This window comes from Eleutherodactylus coqui, chromosome 3 (assembly GCF_035609145.1).
Source record: "Eleutherodactylus coqui strain aEleCoq1 chromosome 3, aEleCoq1.hap1, whole genome shotgun sequence".
Taxonomy (NCBI): Eukaryota; Metazoa; Chordata; class Amphibia; order Anura; family Eleutherodactylidae; genus Eleutherodactylus; species Eleutherodactylus coqui.
Genome location: NC_089839.1, coordinates 147,698,353 through 147,716,767, shown reverse-complemented (window position 1 = coordinate 147,716,767; position 18,415 = coordinate 147,698,353). Strand labels below are relative to the sequence as shown.

Here is an 18,415-nt window from a genome sequence, read left to right as displayed (position 1 = left end):
CTGGGGTTTCATCACAATGTTGTTTTCAGCACCTGTGATGTAACCCCCAGACAGTATCCCACAGCGTACTGAAAAATGCTGACGGAAGGCTCCCTTCCAACATTAGGAATTGGCAACATTCTATCTTAGTTGGGTCCACACTGTATTTCTTTGTGGGCCCGGCCTTTCCATGCCAGCGTTCCGTCTGGGTTACCAAAAATGGCATCCTAGCAGAACCTTGGACTCGGTTTACTAAACTATCCTGTCTAGCACAAATGCTGACAACAAACGAAAACCTGAGAAACGGAGTCCAAAGCATGTACCTTGGTCTCCATATTGGAAATGACATCCTATGGTTTTGTGCTGGCTTCTGTCTGAATGTTGTTTTTGATGATCCGTATTGAACCCCAGGCAGAAAGACTTGCGGCACATAGAAGCCCTGTGTGAACCTGGCCAAATTCAACAGGACAAGATTAGCATGTCCTCTGCATTATAATCCCAGACCCTAAAGATGTAGAAAGTGATTCCCAGTGTCTGGTATTCCCTTCTGACTATTATATATAAGGATTTTGACATTTATATATAAGAACGTTTGACATTTGAAGCCTTTAGAATTAATTACCAGATTTCCATAGAGTTCTGGTTTCAACATACAATATTTTCAAAATACAATGGTGGTCCCAGAACTAATTAATACTGTATGTTTAGGGACCACTTGTATGCTATCAGCTCTGCAGAGAGGGAAGAGCTCCACTTGACTCTCTAACCCATCATAAAGTGACTTCTGTGTGACGCAGAAGTCCAGCAAGAAGAGGCCAGGCCTTCTCTGCGCCTGCAGCCGAAGGACAGCACAGGAGCAGCGCCGGCTATTTCTGCCCTTTTTTTATTCAGGGGGCACAGTGAATGGGCCATGTTCTAGTCAGAGGACATTTGACATATGTTTATTAGGGTGGGGGCAGTGTATTTATGCTATGTGCTTGGTTTTGGTACTATATTTATGTTATAAGGTTGCTGCTGGTGTTCTAATTATTCTATGAGTTTCGTTCTGGTACCATAACTTATGTTACAGTCCTGGTTCTGATGCTGTATTTATGAACTGAGCTGGTTCTGCAGCTGTTTTTATGTACTGAGCTTGGTTCTGCAGCTGTATTTATGTACTGAGCTTGGTTCTCATGTTGTTACAATCCTGGTCCTGGTGCCGTATTTATGTTATGAGCTTCTAGTACTGTGTTTATTATTGACAAGCTAATGTTAACAGATTTAGGATGTTCCACTATAAATGTTCCACTGCTGTGTGCTTGACCCCAGACTAGAATCTGGCAGTGAGCCCCTAGGTGGCAGATATCACGAAAATTATACACGGACCTTTTTTTTTCCGCTTCTCAGCTTTCGTTAGTGTTCGTGTACTTAAAGTGCAACTAAAGACAACTCTTCTTTTTCCGGTGAGGCCAAGAGACACCAAAAGGTTGGACACCCTTGCTCTACAACTACATTTATATTTAGAAAATGTGACAAACTCCAAAACCTGAGATGAGGAATTTCATTACTTGTTTTCAAGCTGCTTTTCCCCTTCTCTGCACAGTGTCCATCCAGCCCTGAGCTAAACAGCTTAGTGCTTTGAGACAGACTGGTTGTAGGATAAATAGTTTAACCGTCACAGCCTTTTACATGGGCTTTTCAAGCAGCACATCCCTAGCAACTAGTCTGTTATAGGTCGTGGTTTGGAGACTGCGAAACTGTCATTTTCACTGACTATAATATTAATCAGATTTTCAGAAAGATGAATGTAGTGAGAAAACCTTTTTTAAGGGAATTGACACCTTTTATTAACATTGGCTATGTAGTCAGCAGGTGCATAAAACAGCATGACTACTAAAGTACAGTATATTACTAGCTTCTTTGATGTCTTTATCTGTTTTTTAGTTTGTTTTAGCTATGCGCAAAAATTCTATCTGCTGTGATATTTTGCACCACTTCTCCTGGTGTTCCCAGACCCGGTTCATCTCCGCTCCTGGCACCGCCAACACTTATGGATCTACATCCTCCAGCCCCAAAAGTGATGTTCTACCCAGCTAGACCGATGAAGGAGTTCATTCTAAAAAGCGTATCTACTGCTGATTTTTAATTCATCTAATAAAAGAGAAGTTCGATATTTAATCCTACTGTTTTACGACCTTTATTGGAGAGCAGTGCTGAGATACCAGTTTTTTTTAATATTTATACATTTTCCACAATAAAATGCTGGAGGGCATGCCAGAAACCACATGGTCCCCATTCTACTGAATGAGGTCCGTCTAGCGCCACTCTTGTTTGGCATGTGCTGGATTCGGCAGTTTTGGTTTCTCAGTTGTTCGGCTCATAGGATGGAGCCAAACAACAGAATGGTATAGTGCTGATGTGAGCCCAGCCGTAATACCTCTTGCAGCCCTATTCGTTAAAGTGGTATTCCAGCCACAAATGGTTATTATCTATTTGTTTGGTCCTTGAGGTTTCAATCAATGAGACCAATGAAGAAGTGGTTAAGTAGCGTCTGAACTGAGTGGTAGCATACACGCTCGACTACCTCTCCACAGTCCTGTAGTTGAAGGGCATGAAGGAGAGGATTTATTAAGTACATAAGTGATAAATATTTGTAGCCGGAATATCCCCTTAAAACATGAATACTCAATGCAAGTATTAGGTGTTTATACCTTAACTGATCAGTTTGTATATTTACGTGTTAATGAGCATTTTGTATTCAACTGTTAATGAGCTGAGCTGTCCTAAGTATTCACATAAGTCACAATTAGAATAAAAATACAGCCACAACAAGATCCATCAGCAGCCCCTAGCTTGTTTGTTGACGTTTTCCACATAGAAGCACTTTTTTCCCTGCATACAGTGCAAACAAACTGGAAAATAAAGCCAAACAGCACAAACAATAATGAAGATTTATTATAGCGCCAATGTTAATCAAAAGGCAGAGCTTCACTTCGGCTCCTGATTGTTGGGTTGCATTAAAGGAATACTCCAGGCAAAGCTGGATACACTGTTAAGTAAGAGCAGGCATAACACAGAGGTAGACCATGAGGTTTTTCTGAGGCACTCGGAATGAAGAGGCCCAATACCGGTTGGTCAAATCCTTTCTGCTACTAGTAAGAACCTGAGCAACACTAACCCTCTCCTGAAGAACTACACTGTTAGCAAACAACCGGTGGAGCATTGGCCCCTAGTGCAGGGCTTAAGGGGCAGTGATGAATCTGTAAAGCCCTCCAGACCCTGCACTAGGCATAAATATCATATCAGCTTCACTTAAGGTCATTTAACTATTTAAATCCAAAAACATTTGGCACTCATTGTAGTTAAAAACAATCTAAGAAATTACACCAAATTGAGTTGCTTTTTCTTTCTGACCAGTCTATAGTAATTTTTCTACATAAATCTGGACCTGGACCGTGGTGGCACTTTGACATATTGTGTTTTTCATATAGTCATGGCTTTCTTTTATATATGTATGGTCATCTTACAGATGGGAAAGATAAAGATATTGGGGTGATGACCCTGAGTAATAAGTGCATGGTGCCCATCTGTAAGCTGGTGTGTTCCTTGTGGCTTTCTCATAGACCTCAGATGCTACCTAAATATATGGTAGAAGAGTACAATCGAAAGTATATGTCACCAACATTGCTGTAAACTAATAATGCAGCTGCTGTGTACCAAAATTTTAGTAAAAAAAATCAATAAAGCAGTTATGACAATGTAAGAGAGCCTCAGGCATGTTGTTGATCAAGTTTGTAAAGTCTTGTTCTTAGAAAGTTTTGCAGCATCATATTTTCACACAGGCCATTGGATACAGTGTGACGTCTTAAACAGGGCAGTAATCTGACAACTACAGTAAGTTTTGCAGTGTCACATTAAAGTCACACCTATGTACGTTTTACAGAAGAGATGTTTAGTTGAGACAAGCTCCAACGAGAGTCATAATCTCACCAACACATTCAGATATTGCAAGTTTTTCCAAGGTGATGTAACCTCTGCAAATGCATTTGTTAAATGTTACACAACACACACTTCCTGATGATAATATGCATACAGCATATGATCTAGTCTGGTATATTGTGGCATTCCGGGGTTTTTTTTTCAGATTGTTTGGGATTTATGATGAACAATTCATGTTTTCGTATGTTAATCCTGGCACATGGACTCTGGAGATTTTAAGGGCAATAGTTGGAGAGGTTATCTGGGGATATCTTTTTTCAAAAACTGGCTCAGCCTGTAGTACCTACAAAAAGGAAGATATATTCACCTTCTCTGCTGGTCTTCATCTCTGGGTGTTCTAGACCTTATCTGGAATACTGTGTCCAGTTCTGGGCAATCCGATTTTAAAAAGACATAATAGACAAACTGGAGCAAGTTCAGAGAAGAGTTACCAGGAAGGTGAGCGGTCTGCAAATGATGTCCTATGAGGAACGGTTAAAGGATCTGGGAATGTTTAGCTTGCAAAAAAGAGGGCTAAGAGGAGACTTCATAGCTGTCTACAAATATCTGAAGGGCTGTCACAGTGCAGAGAGATCAGCCCTATTATCATCTGCACAAGGAAAGACTAGAAGCAACGGGATGAAACTGAAAGGGAGGAGACATGGATTAGATATTAGACAGTGAGGGTGATCAATAAGTGGAACAGGTTACCACAGGAGGTGGTGAGTTCTCCTTCAATGGAAGTCTACAGAGGCTGGACAGACATCTGTCTGCAATGATTTAGTGCTCCTGCACTGAGCGGGGGGGTATGACCTGATGACCCTGGAGGTCCCTTCGAACTCTACCATTCTATGATTTTAAGTGCTGTTATCGGGATGTCATTGTTTTGCACCTAGAAATCAAGGCCAGTGTGGAATGGGCACCAGCAGAATGGGAGTGGAGGGGGAGCAGGGAAGGCGAGTATGCTTTCTTCTACATTGGTACTGCAGGCTGAGTAGCCTTTGGGAAAAAAAGGCCCAGATAACCCCTTTGATTTGTAAGTGTTATTAAAATGCATTAAAATGTAATGTATCCAGTATAATAAATGTGAAAGTAAAAAGAAGCTATATGGTGATAGACTTTGCTGGTTAAATGAATAAGGGCTTTAAGAATTTATTCCACAAAAAATATTGTTTCCAGTTAAATCCAGCCCATAATTCTAAACATTTTTTTTACTTATTAAAAAAATGTTTCTATCCCCAGATATTCAAGGACTAATGTTGGACTAATGTTGGAATAGCGCCACCTGCTGTTTCTATTCTATGTCCACCTCAGTAATTGTTCCAAGGTGGACAGACCTACTCAATCCTGCTTCTATATAGAGAAGCAAAACTGAGCAGGTGGAACAATTTCTGAGGTGGACACAGAATATGGAGGGCAGGTGGAGCTATTCTAACATTGGTCCTGGAGTATCTGGATATAATAAGTCTAAATACAAAAAAGATTATAATTATGGGCTGGATTCAACTAGAAACAATATTTTTCTTGTGGGTTAACCCTTTTAGGGAATTATGGAATGAGTGTCCAAGGGTTGACCACTTCAAGTTGTGAACAAGAGGTGTAATTTTAAGCTGCAGGAGCCAGGGCAAAAGCTTAACATGGGCCCAACACCCAGATCATCACCTGGGCCCGACAGCCTTTAATAATAAATGTATGATATATAATTATATCATTCTATTTACAATATAGATCAAATATTCATGATGATATGGAGATCCTTTTATATAATATGATTGTATGGAATTAGTAGGATCTAGACTGTGTGTAGAAAAACTAACTTGTCCCAGGTGGGTTTAAAAACCTGTTAAAACTAAAAATAAAAGGTAGGTTTTTGAAAGTGGGAGTTGGTCAGAGCTTTAAGACACCATATTGTGTGTTATCCAACCACATTTGCATGCAGTGGGCACATCTTCAATGTTCAATCAGATTTTTCTAACCATGTAAGGGTATGTGCACACGGGTGATTTAAAAGTCCTGTCCATGTGCTGTCTGATGTGCTGAACTCAGCACATTGACATGTGCAATTCTTGTCTGAAAATTCGACAAGAATAGGACATGCTACAATATTTTTTTTTTTACTCAGATTATCAGTCCGAGTTAAATAAAAAATTTGTGTGCATGTACCCATACAAACGAATGGGTGCTGTTTCCGTCTGATTTTCAGACCGAATTTCAGTCAAAAAATCAAACAGAAAAAAAGCCTGTGTGCATGTACCCTTGGGCATCCCACCAGATAGGACATCTAAAATATAAAACATGCATAATTTTTTATACAAGATGAAATAATAAATATACAATGTGCAAAAGTGCAAAAGTTTTAGGCACAGATGAAAAAAATGCTGCAAAGTCAGAATGCTTTGAAGAATAGAAGTGTTAATAGTTTATTTTTGTCAATTAACAAAATGCAAAATGAATAAACAAAACAGAAGTCTAAATCAAATCAATATTTGGTGTGACCATCCCTTTGTCTTCAAAACAACATTCTTCTATGTACAGTTGCTTAAAGTCAGAGATTTGTTTGTAGGATTATAGTCAGGTGTATGATTAACCAGTTATACCAGACAGGTGATAATGATCATCATTTTCATATGTAGGTTGAAACACGGTCATTAACTGAAACAGAAACAGCTGTGTAGGAGGTTTAAAACATAGGGAGGAACTGCCAAGCTCAGCCACAAAGGTGAGGTTGTGGAAGACAGTTTCATGTCACAGGTCATACACCATGGCAAGACTGAGCACAGCAACAAGACACAAGGTAGTAATACTGCGTCAGCAAGGTCTCAACCAGGCAAAGATTTCATAGCATACTGGGATTTCAAGATTTGCTGCTCAAACTCTTTTGAAGAAGCACAACGAACTGGACAACACTAAAGATCGTAGATGCAGTGATTGCCAAGGAAACTCAATGCAGCAGATGAAAATCACATAATTCCTAATTCCCTTTGAAATCTGAAGTTGATCAGCGTGCCATGAGTTAAGAGCTGGTAGAAACAAGTGGGACCCAGGTACATCCATCTGTTGTTCGGAAAAGTCTGGCCAGAAGTCGTCTTCATGGAAGAATTGCATCCAAAAAGCCTCACCTTCAATGTAGACACATTATATAGAAGACCAAGCAACTCAAGTATGCATAAAAATATAGGAAACCAGGTGTAGAAAAATGACAGCAGGTGTTCTGGACTGATGAGTCAAAATTTGAAATATTTGACTAACAGAAGGCAATTTGTTTGCTGAAGGCCTAGAGAGAGGTACAGTAATGAGTATCTGCAGGCAGCAGTCAAGCAAGGTGGAGAGCGGTACAATAATATGTGTCTGCAGGCAGCAGTGAAGCATAGTGTAGAGAGATACAAAAATGAGTGCCTGCAGGCAGCAGTGAAGCATGGTGGAGAGCGGTACAATAATGAGTGTTTGCAGGCAGCAGTGAAGCACTGTGGAAAGCGGTACAATAATGAGTGTCTGCAGGCAGAAGTGAAGCATAGTGTAGAGAGATACAAAAATGAGTGTTTGCAGGCAGCAGTGAAGCATGGTGGAGAGTGGTACAATAATGAGTGTCTGCAGGCAACAGTGAAGCATGGTGGAGAGCAGTACAATAATGAGTGCCTGCAGGCAGCAGTGAAGCATGGTGGAGAGCAGTACAATAATGAGTGTCTGCAGGCAGCAGTGAAGCATAGTGTAGAGAGATACAAAAATGAATGTCTGTAGGCAGCAGTGAAGCATGGTGAAGAGCGGTACAATAATGAGTGTTTGCAGGTGGAGGTTCTTTGCAAGTTTATGGCTGCATTTCAGCCAATGGAATTGGGGATTTGGTTAGGACTAATGTTGTCCTACAGTCACACCAAATATTGATGTGATTCAGATTTCTCTTTTGTTCATTCACTTTCCATTTTGTTAACTGGCAAAATAAACCTTTAACGCTTCTATGTTTGAAAAGCATTCTTACTTTGCAGCATTTCTTCCCCACACCTGCCTAAAACTTTTGCACAGTACTGTATAACCATGAAATACAAATCCAAGTGCAATAATAAGGGAGGAAGGGTGGGCAGACTGCATCAGAACAGAAAGCTAGCAGAGGGAGGAGGGAGGGAAGCCCTTTCTTTTATTTGCACCCCCTACACCACCCACATGTCCACATAGAACCAATCAGGCTGCAATTGAAACCTGGGAGGGCAGAGGAAGATACTCATATGTCCTATCAGAAAATCCTACCCTCTCAAATGCAAAGGGCATTTACCGTATGTGTGATGGTGCCCCCCATAATTGTGCCTCCACACCGTCCACATATGGTGCTGCTGTTCTTTTTATTGTCAGAGGTGTATGTGCCCTTCTGGAAGTAGGGGTCTGATTAAGACTTCTGTCTCTTCACCCCTATAGTATCAACAACGATTGCATCTACGCAGAGGAAAAAGTATATACGGAACCTACAAGGTATAAAGGCACTCAGATGCTTAGTGATACCACTTCAACATTTCGACTGTGTAAAATACAATTGATTCTAGTCAAAAGCAATTGTTTTTTGTTTTAGGTAAATCTACCTCGAATTGATTTCATAAACAATGTAATCCATATTGTTACTCCACAATCATTTTTAAATAAACTGAATTAAGTTGAAACACGAATATCAAATTGATATTGAATTTCCAGAATCAGATGGATGCAAACTGTGATCTGATCATTACCAGTTTTTTTCCTGCAGTAAAACAGACAGATACATTTTAATATCCAACATTTGACTTATTCATTTAATGATCATTCAAGCTGAAAATGTACCAATCACAATACACATATGAGGAGGAAAGCAATCAATCTTCAATGCTGTCTTCAAAATGCAGTATGCTATATATTCTGTCCATGATCAGCAACTAGTTAGACTCCCAATGGGACCATTACTACAAGAACCCCACCATTGGCTTCAAGACTTCTCCTTGAATTTCCTTCTTCTTCCACTGCAACAGACTCCACTAACAGCAAGCACCATGACATAGCAATCGTCATAATAGATGTATACACGCCTACTGCATAGCTGATGCTGGCTGGTGAAGAACTGGTTGAACGTGGGTATATCTGCGAATCCAGTTATGTTAATCATAACATCAGGGCTAGATAAATCAAAGAAGCAAGCTAGTCAACCTGCAGGATATTTCCAACACGCCCTAATATAATTTTTACCTCAAAAGTTATTTTTGTGCAAGAAAAAATTTGCTCCTTGAGTTTATTGGCTTCTTCATTACTTTGGCCATTCCTGGTAATGAGCTATACTAACATAGTAACATATTATATAAGGCTGAAAAAAGACGTATGTCCATCCAGTTCAGCCTATTAGCCCCCAATGTTGATCCAGAGGAAGGCAAAAAAAAAACCAATGAGGTAGAAGCCAATTTTCCCCATTTAGGGAGAAAAAATCCTTCCTGACTCCAATCTCAATAATCCCCAGATCATCAACCCTTCTGAATTTATTAATGATTATAAAATATAATATTGTGTCACTCAAGAAAGGCGTCCAGGCCCCTCTTATTATCTTTTATTGAATTTGCCATTACCTTGTCCTCAGGCAGAGAGTTCCATAGTCTCACTGCTCTTACAGTAAAGAACCCCTTTCTATGTCGGTGTAGAAACCTTCTTTCCTCTAGATGTAGAGGGTGCCCCCTTGTTACAGTCACAGTCCTTCGTATAACTAGATCCTGGGAGAGACCTCTGTATGGACTCCTGATATATTTATACATAGTTATTAGAGCGCCCCCTTGTTACTGTCCTGGGTATAAATACACTAGTAATTATTAGAAAATTATAGTACCAGTGCTTCTGGTGGTGCAATGCACAACACAGCTGTGTTACATGCACATCACACATACACAGCTCTGCTACATACATTGTTCATCCAATACAACAGGGATCAGAAGCAGCACAGCACTGGAGATGAAGGACCTGTGATGATGTCACCATCATGCTCCACCCCTGATCACATCACAGTGACATCATCAGAGGTCCTTCCTGCCCAGTGAGGGAGTTACGTGCTCTGCCCCTTTTCACATGACGGTGACGTCATCACTGGCCCTGCATCATTGTGCAGATTACGGACGAACTGCAAACCCCCTGCGGCCTTAGTTGCTATGAAATACTAATGAACACCTAGCCGGACAGCAGCCATGTGCGTATAAGTCTTTTAATGATGTAACCGTCATGTGATCAGGGGTGGAGCATGTAACTCCCTCACATACCCACTCACTTCTCACTCACGCACGGACGGACAGGTCGTCGTTAGTATTTTGAAGATGGGAGAGTTCTCTGCATTGACCCCTGATATTTTTATACATAGTTATTAGAGCGCCCCCTAGTTACAGTCCGGAGTATACAAAAATGATGGGAGAGATCTCTGTACTAACCCCTGATATATCTATACATAGATATTGTAGAGCCCCCTTGTTACACTCCTGGGTATAATAAATGATGGGAGAGATCTCTGTACTGTCCCCTGATGTATTTATATATGGTTATTAGGTCGCCCCTCAGACGGCTTTTTTCTAAAATGAATAACCCCAATTTTAATAACCTCTCTGGGTATTGTAGTCTGCCTATTCAGTTTATTACTTTAGTTCCCCACCTTTCTACCCAGTCAAGCTCTGATACGTCCTTCTTGTTTACCGGTACCCAAAACTGTCCACAATATTCCATGTGCAGTCTGACCAGTGACTTGTAAAGAGGAAGAACAATAAATATATAATGCATTGTCTGGCATGCAATTATATGCCTATTGGTATTACGTAGCGTTATGGAGCAAGGTTACCAAAGCAAAAAAAGCAGTACTGAAAATCAATGAGCTCATGAACTGCTGTTCCAAAGTATTGAAACTTCAGACCACTGCGAAGGGTGTTGGGGAGGTTTACCATAGGCCAAGTTAGGGAAAGGTGGAATTCCTATTTAATAGGTAGTACCAGGCCTGGAGACTAGAGGAGGAGACATAAACCTTCACCTTGCTTGGGCATGGATTCTATATAGTTCCCTTCAAACGTCTGCAGTCAAGGAAGTCTGCCAACGGGCTTTAAAAATTACTATTACCTATTGCAAATAGGAAAATGTAGTGAGCCCTAGTTAATTTTTATGGATTTTTTACACAGGGGTTAGTTTGATTTTGAATAATAAAGAGAAGATTCCCTTTGTATGCAGTTTGCTCAATCTCCTAATTGTACAGTCCCATACACGTACTTCATTTGTTTTATCATACACATATAGGATAATAGTTTTCCAGAATGTCTTGCTGATGTTGAAAGCTTAAAGGGGTTATATCAGATTAGGAAAACATGACTGCTTTCTTTGAGAATTGGCGTAACTCCTGCCCATGGGTTGTGTGCAGTACTGCAGCCCAGGCCCATTCACTTGAATAGGGCTGAGCTGAAATATCAAATTCATGAACAGAAGTGAAGCTGCTCTTGCAAGAAAGTGGCCTTGTTTTTCATCCTCTTTAAGCAGACTTTTTCTCTATGTGATCTTGCCACTTTCTTTCTACAGGAGCTGTGAGGGCTTCCAGTATATTCCCTATCCTCAGTGTGATCCTACTCTTCATGGGAGGACTGTGCATTGCTGCCAGCGAGTTCTACAAAACTCGACACAATATCATATTAAGTGCTGGCATCTTCTTTGTGTCTGCAGGTAACATAAGTTAGTCCTCAAGGTGAAAAAATGCATTATATAAGAATAAAGCTTGTCTAAAAATAATGGTTTACATCATTCTTTTTATCTACACTTTCCAAAAACTCTAAATATGGCAATTAATTTATAAAAATTCAATTTACAGTGATCAGAGGTTTTCTTTCCTGATGAGTTCCAGGTCCTCTGTACTTATGCATGCTGTCTTATGTTCTCTCCAAAATTCAAATCACTTCTCTGGGGGTTAAAAAAACTAAAGGGGGTGGACAAAAATATGGAAACACTGTATGAAATACATGCCTTACATTATATGCGATTATAAATCATATTTCAATAAGAAATGTAGAGACCGATTTTAAGTGGAGGTAATATGACACAGAGGCTGCCAGGCAGAAGTGAACTTCTGCCCGAGCAACAAGGTTCCATTGGTCAGTGGTTTGAGTCACTTAGCTGCTGTTACTAGCTGGCTCCCAAAACCACCAAGAGCAGGGCAAGAGGTGAAGTGAACACAAGTTTGGCAGGAGACAAACAAAGGCCAATAGGGCAGCTCAGTACTAATGATTAAAATCCCATGCATTTCGTATGGTCTTTTCATATTTTTGTCCACCTCCTGTCCATAGAACAGCTCCATTAGCTTGGTTGTTTCTGTACTCCTGGCCACCAGTGGCTGCAACATATAGTCAGGTGCTCTCATCTCAGTCATGGTTACCCAAGATGCCAATACACTTTTAATTGTGAAATCTTGATATATACACTATCCTACCAAAAGCAATTGGACATTTGAACAAGAATCAAAAGTGGTACTTATTTACATATGTTAATACTTGGTGGGCCTCCTTTGGCTCTAATGACATGAGATCCTCTCCATGGCTTACTTTCTGCTAACAGGTCAGTCCAATCGTGAAACATCCATATCCTCAAACCAACTTAAAGCAGCGTTTTATGACAAGGTGCGTTATTTTGTTGGAAGTATGGTTGACCATTCCCAAAGTAGTACAACATTGTTGGCAGCACATTATTGTCTATAATGTCAAGGTACACCTCCGTATTCATGGTTCTTGTTACTACAACCAACGGACTGAGACCACGTCATGTAAAACATCCCAAGACCATAATGGAACCTCTGCCATATTTAACAGTTGGCAGAACACACTCTGGCAAAAGGCATTCCTCGTCATCCTCCACACCTAGGTACATTCATGTGATTTGAAGATGGAGTAGCACAATTCGTCACTCCATAGAACATTCTTCCATTGCTCAACTGTCCAATGACGTCGCTCCATGCACCATTTTAGACGGGCCAATGCATCTTCATTAACAGAACTCGCCAAATGTTTGCAGAATGAATGGCGGGAAATCCCAGCTGAAGAGTATCAGACATTAGTAGGAAGTATGCCACGGAAAGTATCCAATGTCAGTACGGCCAAAGAACCCCATTAAGTATTGATATTTGTAAATAAATACTACTTTTGATTCTTGCTCGGTTGTCCAATTACTTTTGCTAGGATCATGTATTTGGAAATCTTGTGTCGTAAATAACAATTTTAAATATCACTATAGTTGTGTTCTCCGACCCCAGCTGACATCAAGCATGGAGGCATGCAGGCAGCATGCTGCATAGTACTACTGTCACGGCAACTGTACGATGCCAGAAAAGTCTTGAAGTCTTGAGAGATTAGCAATGGACTGGTGATTGAGACTTTTCATCGTGTGGTTGCCTCTGCAATTGGACCGCCCAACCTACTGCTTGTGTATTTCGACACCTGATGCAGATTGAGCTGGAGAATGCAGCTATAGTGACACTGTAATGTGAAGAATGCTCAATTTACAGATCTTTCTATTTTCAGATGTGCAAGATCTTGTATTGTTACAACTAAGGGCGCCCACCCACTGGCGATTTTTTTTCCCTGCGAAATTCGCAGCATTTTTTTCTCTGCAGGGGTCTATGGGACTTGTAATGTTAAAATCGCGATCGCGCAAAATCGCAATTTACCGCGAAATCGCGATTTTGCGCGATCGCGATTTTAACATTACAAGTCCCATAGACCCCTGCAGAGAAAAAAATGCTGCGAGTTTCGCAGGGAAAAAAAATCGCCAGTGGGTGGGCGCCCCAACTATTTCATTTGGAGAATGATTTAAAGGAAACTTGTTTCTAAGCTTTGTCCATATCAAAACCCAGCAATGATGCTATAGTAGACACTAAGTGCTTTAGTTGTCACACGTTTTTGTCAAAATCACTATTTTTATTTAGCACAAAAACTCACTTTTATTGTGTCACATGCAACATGCAAATTGCCAATTTGGAGTTACAAGGGTAGTCCTGAGGGCATCCCGAGTCATGCCTCTAACCGCACCCCCTCCTTGAGCTGGTGATATCAGCCCTAGTAATGATGAAATCTAGTGCCTGCCGCGTTCCTTGGCTCCCTTGCTCTATTACATGATTTGGAGGTATCTGCATGGAGTATGCACAGCATTTCACAGCTGCTAAAGCATATATTACCAGATGTGCGTATTCGGTGCACATCTATGCAAGAAATCGATGAGATTGTGTTCTTTTTTTTTATGCCCATAAATATGCTGTGTATTTACGCATGTAAAGAAAACACAGATCAATCGAAATACGCAGGGAATAGATGTTTGTTGGTTCGTAAATTGTCTATGCCCGGAATGTGCCCTTATAGTCAATTAGGTCTGTTCAGACAGAGATTCCTTTTTCCTCCTCCCATAATGAAATAGGAAAACGGATTCTCAAATGGAAGCCTGAATGCAGATGTGAATGTGACTCTATAAACCAGCGATTTTGACAAAAATGAGTCTAAAATGTCTAAACTGCTCTAGAACTCGGGTACACTAGTGTATTTGGGACCGCGTGAAAAAACTGTGATGTGCATAGCCCATACGCTATAGTGAGGCTATGTGTTGTCCGTGAATTAAAACAGGCAGCACATGGACCCATCATAGACTATAGAGCTATGCACATTGGTACACATATAAAAAGTCAATGGCCCGCATGGAAATACCGTACTCATTGCATGTCTTATTCTTGTCCATATCACAGACAAGGTTTAGGACATGCAAACGCATGTCAATGCGTGGGCCGTCTATATATCGGACAGCTGCCGTGTGTTGTCCCATGCCAGTTGCGGCAAGTGTGTGAGAGGCCTTATGTATACAATATTGGATCATAGTTAATATAGGGCTAGTCAAACCTTGTATTCTTCAGGTAAGGATTCAAGTAATATTCTAGATAGTAACACCTACTACTTCAATGGTATTGTGGAAATATAGAGGATTTTCTGCTGCTTTGAACTTCTAATAATGGCATCACTGATAGCGAAAGAAGCAGAATATGAGCAGAACCAACTATATTCCGCATCACATATTGCAATCTCTATAGCACATTCGTTTCCCTTCTTGTGTAAGTGCGTTCAGACCACTAGAATTGGCAATATTGGGGGTGTTGCAGCAGGAAAGTGTGAATACATTTTCCCCTTCTTCTGCTACAACTGTATTTAGACAATGACCATTGATCCGCTGCTCTGACCGCAGCAAGGGAGAGGAGATGAGTCATGATCATCTAACATACAGGAAATGAGGAACATTATTGTGAAGCAGAAAGCTGTTTAATACTGACAAACAGTAAGATTTCCTGGGGCAAAAAATTTCCAGGGACAGACCTTTGAAACCATGAACCAAAGCCAAGGGCGTAGGGTACGCGAGTACGGCACCTAGGGTGTTATGCAAAGTGGTGGAGGGTGGTTAAACGCAAACCATATGCATATATTCCGATGCTCGGAGGCTACTCTCACCCACACTGCAGTGCTCAGATGCTGGGAATTATTACAACCACTATGCTGCATATATCAGCCGAGGTATATTACTGCATAGCATGATACCCAAACAGCAGCACCAGGGTTGCAAATTGGCCTAAATTCACGGACAATCGGTAAAATTAGGAGGCTTTTGGCCTGTATCTGTATAGTGTAGATGCATCTGTGATCTCTGGAGGAGCTTGTGCAAGGTATTGTCATTATCATTAGTTTACAAGTCATAGTAAAAGCTGCTGATGCATTCATATTAGTAGTCAAAGGCTCTGGTCACATCTCCATTGGAGCCTCAAGCATAGATCTGCCACAAAATCCAAGATGAAATACCACACCATGTTGCGCTATTATGTCTTGAAAAATGCCAGGTGTCATGATGGAAGCTCGACTAACCCCATCAGAGATGTAGCTAAACGCTCATGGCCTCCGAAGCAAAAGTTCAGCATGGGCTTCCCCCCCAACCTTCCCCTGCATTGTTGGATCTCTTAAGAAGCCCATCAATGCAACACTAGCAGCCAAGTTAATTGGTAGAATCTTAAAAACTTAGGCAGAGGCTAATTGTAGGGACCCAATGCAAAATCCATAACATGGCCCCTCAACTATCCATGTGCCATTTATAATACTTGTGCTTTCTTATATGATAGAGGGGCCTTTGAGCCCCCTAAGGCTCCAGGGCCCAGTAGCAACCGCACCCTCTGCATCCCCTATAGCTACATCCTTGAACTCCATTATAGTCAATTGGATCCATCAGGCACCATACAAAATGCATGGGATTTTAATCATTAGCACTGAGATGCCCTTTTGACCCCTGCTTGGCTGAAAGCTTTCCCGACAAATACATGTTTACTTCACCTCTTGCCCTGCTCTGGGTGGTTTTGGGTGCCAGCTGGTAACAGCAGCTGAGTAGCTCAAACCTCTGACCAATAGGGCCTTGTTGCTCGGGTAGATGGTCACTTCTGCCTGGCAGCATCTGTGTCATATTACCTCCACTTAAAATCGGTCTCATGTCTTACTGAAATATGGTTTATAATCCCATGTAACCTAAGGCATGCATTTTGTATGGTGTTTCCATTTTTTTGTCCATCCCCTGTATGGGACTTAAGATCTTTTTTGCCATGTACAAGCCCCAATTGACATTTTTGTAAGTTCCTTGAGACTCATTTAGATCCATTTACATGGAATGATTCGCAATTCTGTATCATTATTCTGACTGTTTAGACACCTGCGGTTCCATTGTTGTTGACAACACATTGCTGTTTCCAAAGACCCATGTGCTGTCGACATGAGTTGATTTTTGGAACCACATAAAAGTTGTGATCACCCTACGAATGAGTGTATGCTGGTTTATTGGGTAATTGGCAGCACTTTCATATGGACAAATGATCGGGTGAATGTTAGGACGAACATTCATTCCGAGTCATCAGCCTGTGTAAATGGCCCTTTACGTGAGGGTACACTTAAAGGCTTTGTCTCATTTGGGCATCCCCTCCTCATAAGAAAGCCTCCCTGGTGATTAGCTGTTCTGTTAGGACAACCTCTTAAAGCATCTACATAAGATGACAAATTGCCGTCTTCTGCTCCTGTCTAGAAGACAAATAGAGACAGTTAACATTGTTGGGTAGGAGTCACCAATTTCAGCTAAGTAATACAAAATAGCATCCGCCGTTCATCAGTTCTTATAAGTCCCTGAAATGTACGCATTTAGTTCTGTAGCGCAGTGCACTCAATAGACAAGGTATATGAAAAACAACTCTGCCAGTCCTGCTTAATGTTGGCGTTTTTTTATGCATTTATGCTCTACAATGTTTACTGCCATTTTCTTGTTCTCACTTTTTCTTTTTGTTTTCTATGATTTACAGGCCTGAGCAACATCATTGGGATCATTGTGTACATATCTGCCAATGCTGGTGACCCTTCAAAAAGTGACTCAAAGAAAAACAGCTACTCTTATGGCTGGTCCTTTTACTTTGGGGCCCTTTCCTTCATTATTGCTGAAATGGTGGGGGTGCTTGCTGTTCACATGTTCATTGACCGCCACAAACAGCTGAGGGCCACAGCACGGGCAACGGACTACCTCCAGTCCTCTGCAATCACTCGCATTCCAAGTTACCGCTACCGTTATCAGAGGCGCAGCCGCTCCAGCTCCCGGTCCACGGAGCCATCCCACTCCCGTGATGCCTCTCCTGTGGGCCTCAAGGGCTTCAACACCCTCCCCTCCACTGAGATCTCCATGTACACGCTGAGCCGCGACCCTCTCAAATCAGCCGGGACCCCCACAGCCACTTATAACTCGGATAACAGCTTCCTCCAAGTTCATAACTGTATACCCAAAGATAATAAGGACTCTGCGCACACCAACACAGCCAATCGCAGGACCACCCCAGTATGAAACAAGATGGAGGAAGAGAAGAAAGACACAGACAGATAGATCAATGAGGGTCAGAAAGCTAAAGTAATATGGTCTAGATGAAGGGATCTGTGTATCAAGCTTTGGGCTGGAAATTAACTGTTCACACATGGCCCATTATGGTTCTAAAATAAGTTTCCAAAACTTTTTCACCACAATTAAGGCAACAAAACTTAAATGCAGAATTTTCAAGTTCTTTGTTGGGTTTTCATGATTCAATAAACAATGTATTAAAATTGTAGTAATCATGAAAAATGAGCTCAGGACAAACTTGTCCACCTGTACAGACCCTAAATGCTGCATTGCAACTGTCCATACAGAGCTATAGGATGAAGTCTATACAGGGTGAAAACAACTGCAGAACAAAAAGATTTTCTCAAAACCTCTTTAAAAAAAGCCAATTTCTTTTTTTATGGCAAAAATGATAGAAATTGTACAACACCAGACACCTAAGTCTGATACACAGATCTGTATGTGTAAAAGAAAAGTCTTCATCCTTGAGAAAATATCCTCAATGTGGTTACTGGTGTTTCCTTGTTTTTGGAGTAATATGCAAAAACGTTCTATCTGG

At 41.1% G+C, this 18,415-nt stretch overlaps 1 protein-coding gene across 1 annotated transcript in view; it reads left to right on the top strand.

The window, feature by feature from the left end:
* CACNG2 (calcium voltage-gated channel auxiliary subunit gamma 2) overlaps window positions 1-18,062 on the top strand; it is a 129,334-nt gene extending 111,272 nt beyond the window's left edge. Inside the window, exons 3-4 of the mRNA XM_066594568.1 lie at window positions 11,476-11,616; window positions 17,297-18,062. Of these exons, the coding sequence (XP_066450665.1) occupies window positions 11,476-11,616; window positions 17,297-17,826 (671 nt within the window). The 3' untranslated portion in view covers window positions 17,827-18,062. The remainder of the gene's footprint in view (window positions 1-11,475; window positions 11,617-17,296) is intronic.
* The last annotated feature ends 353 nt before the right edge of the window (window positions 18,063-18,415 follow it).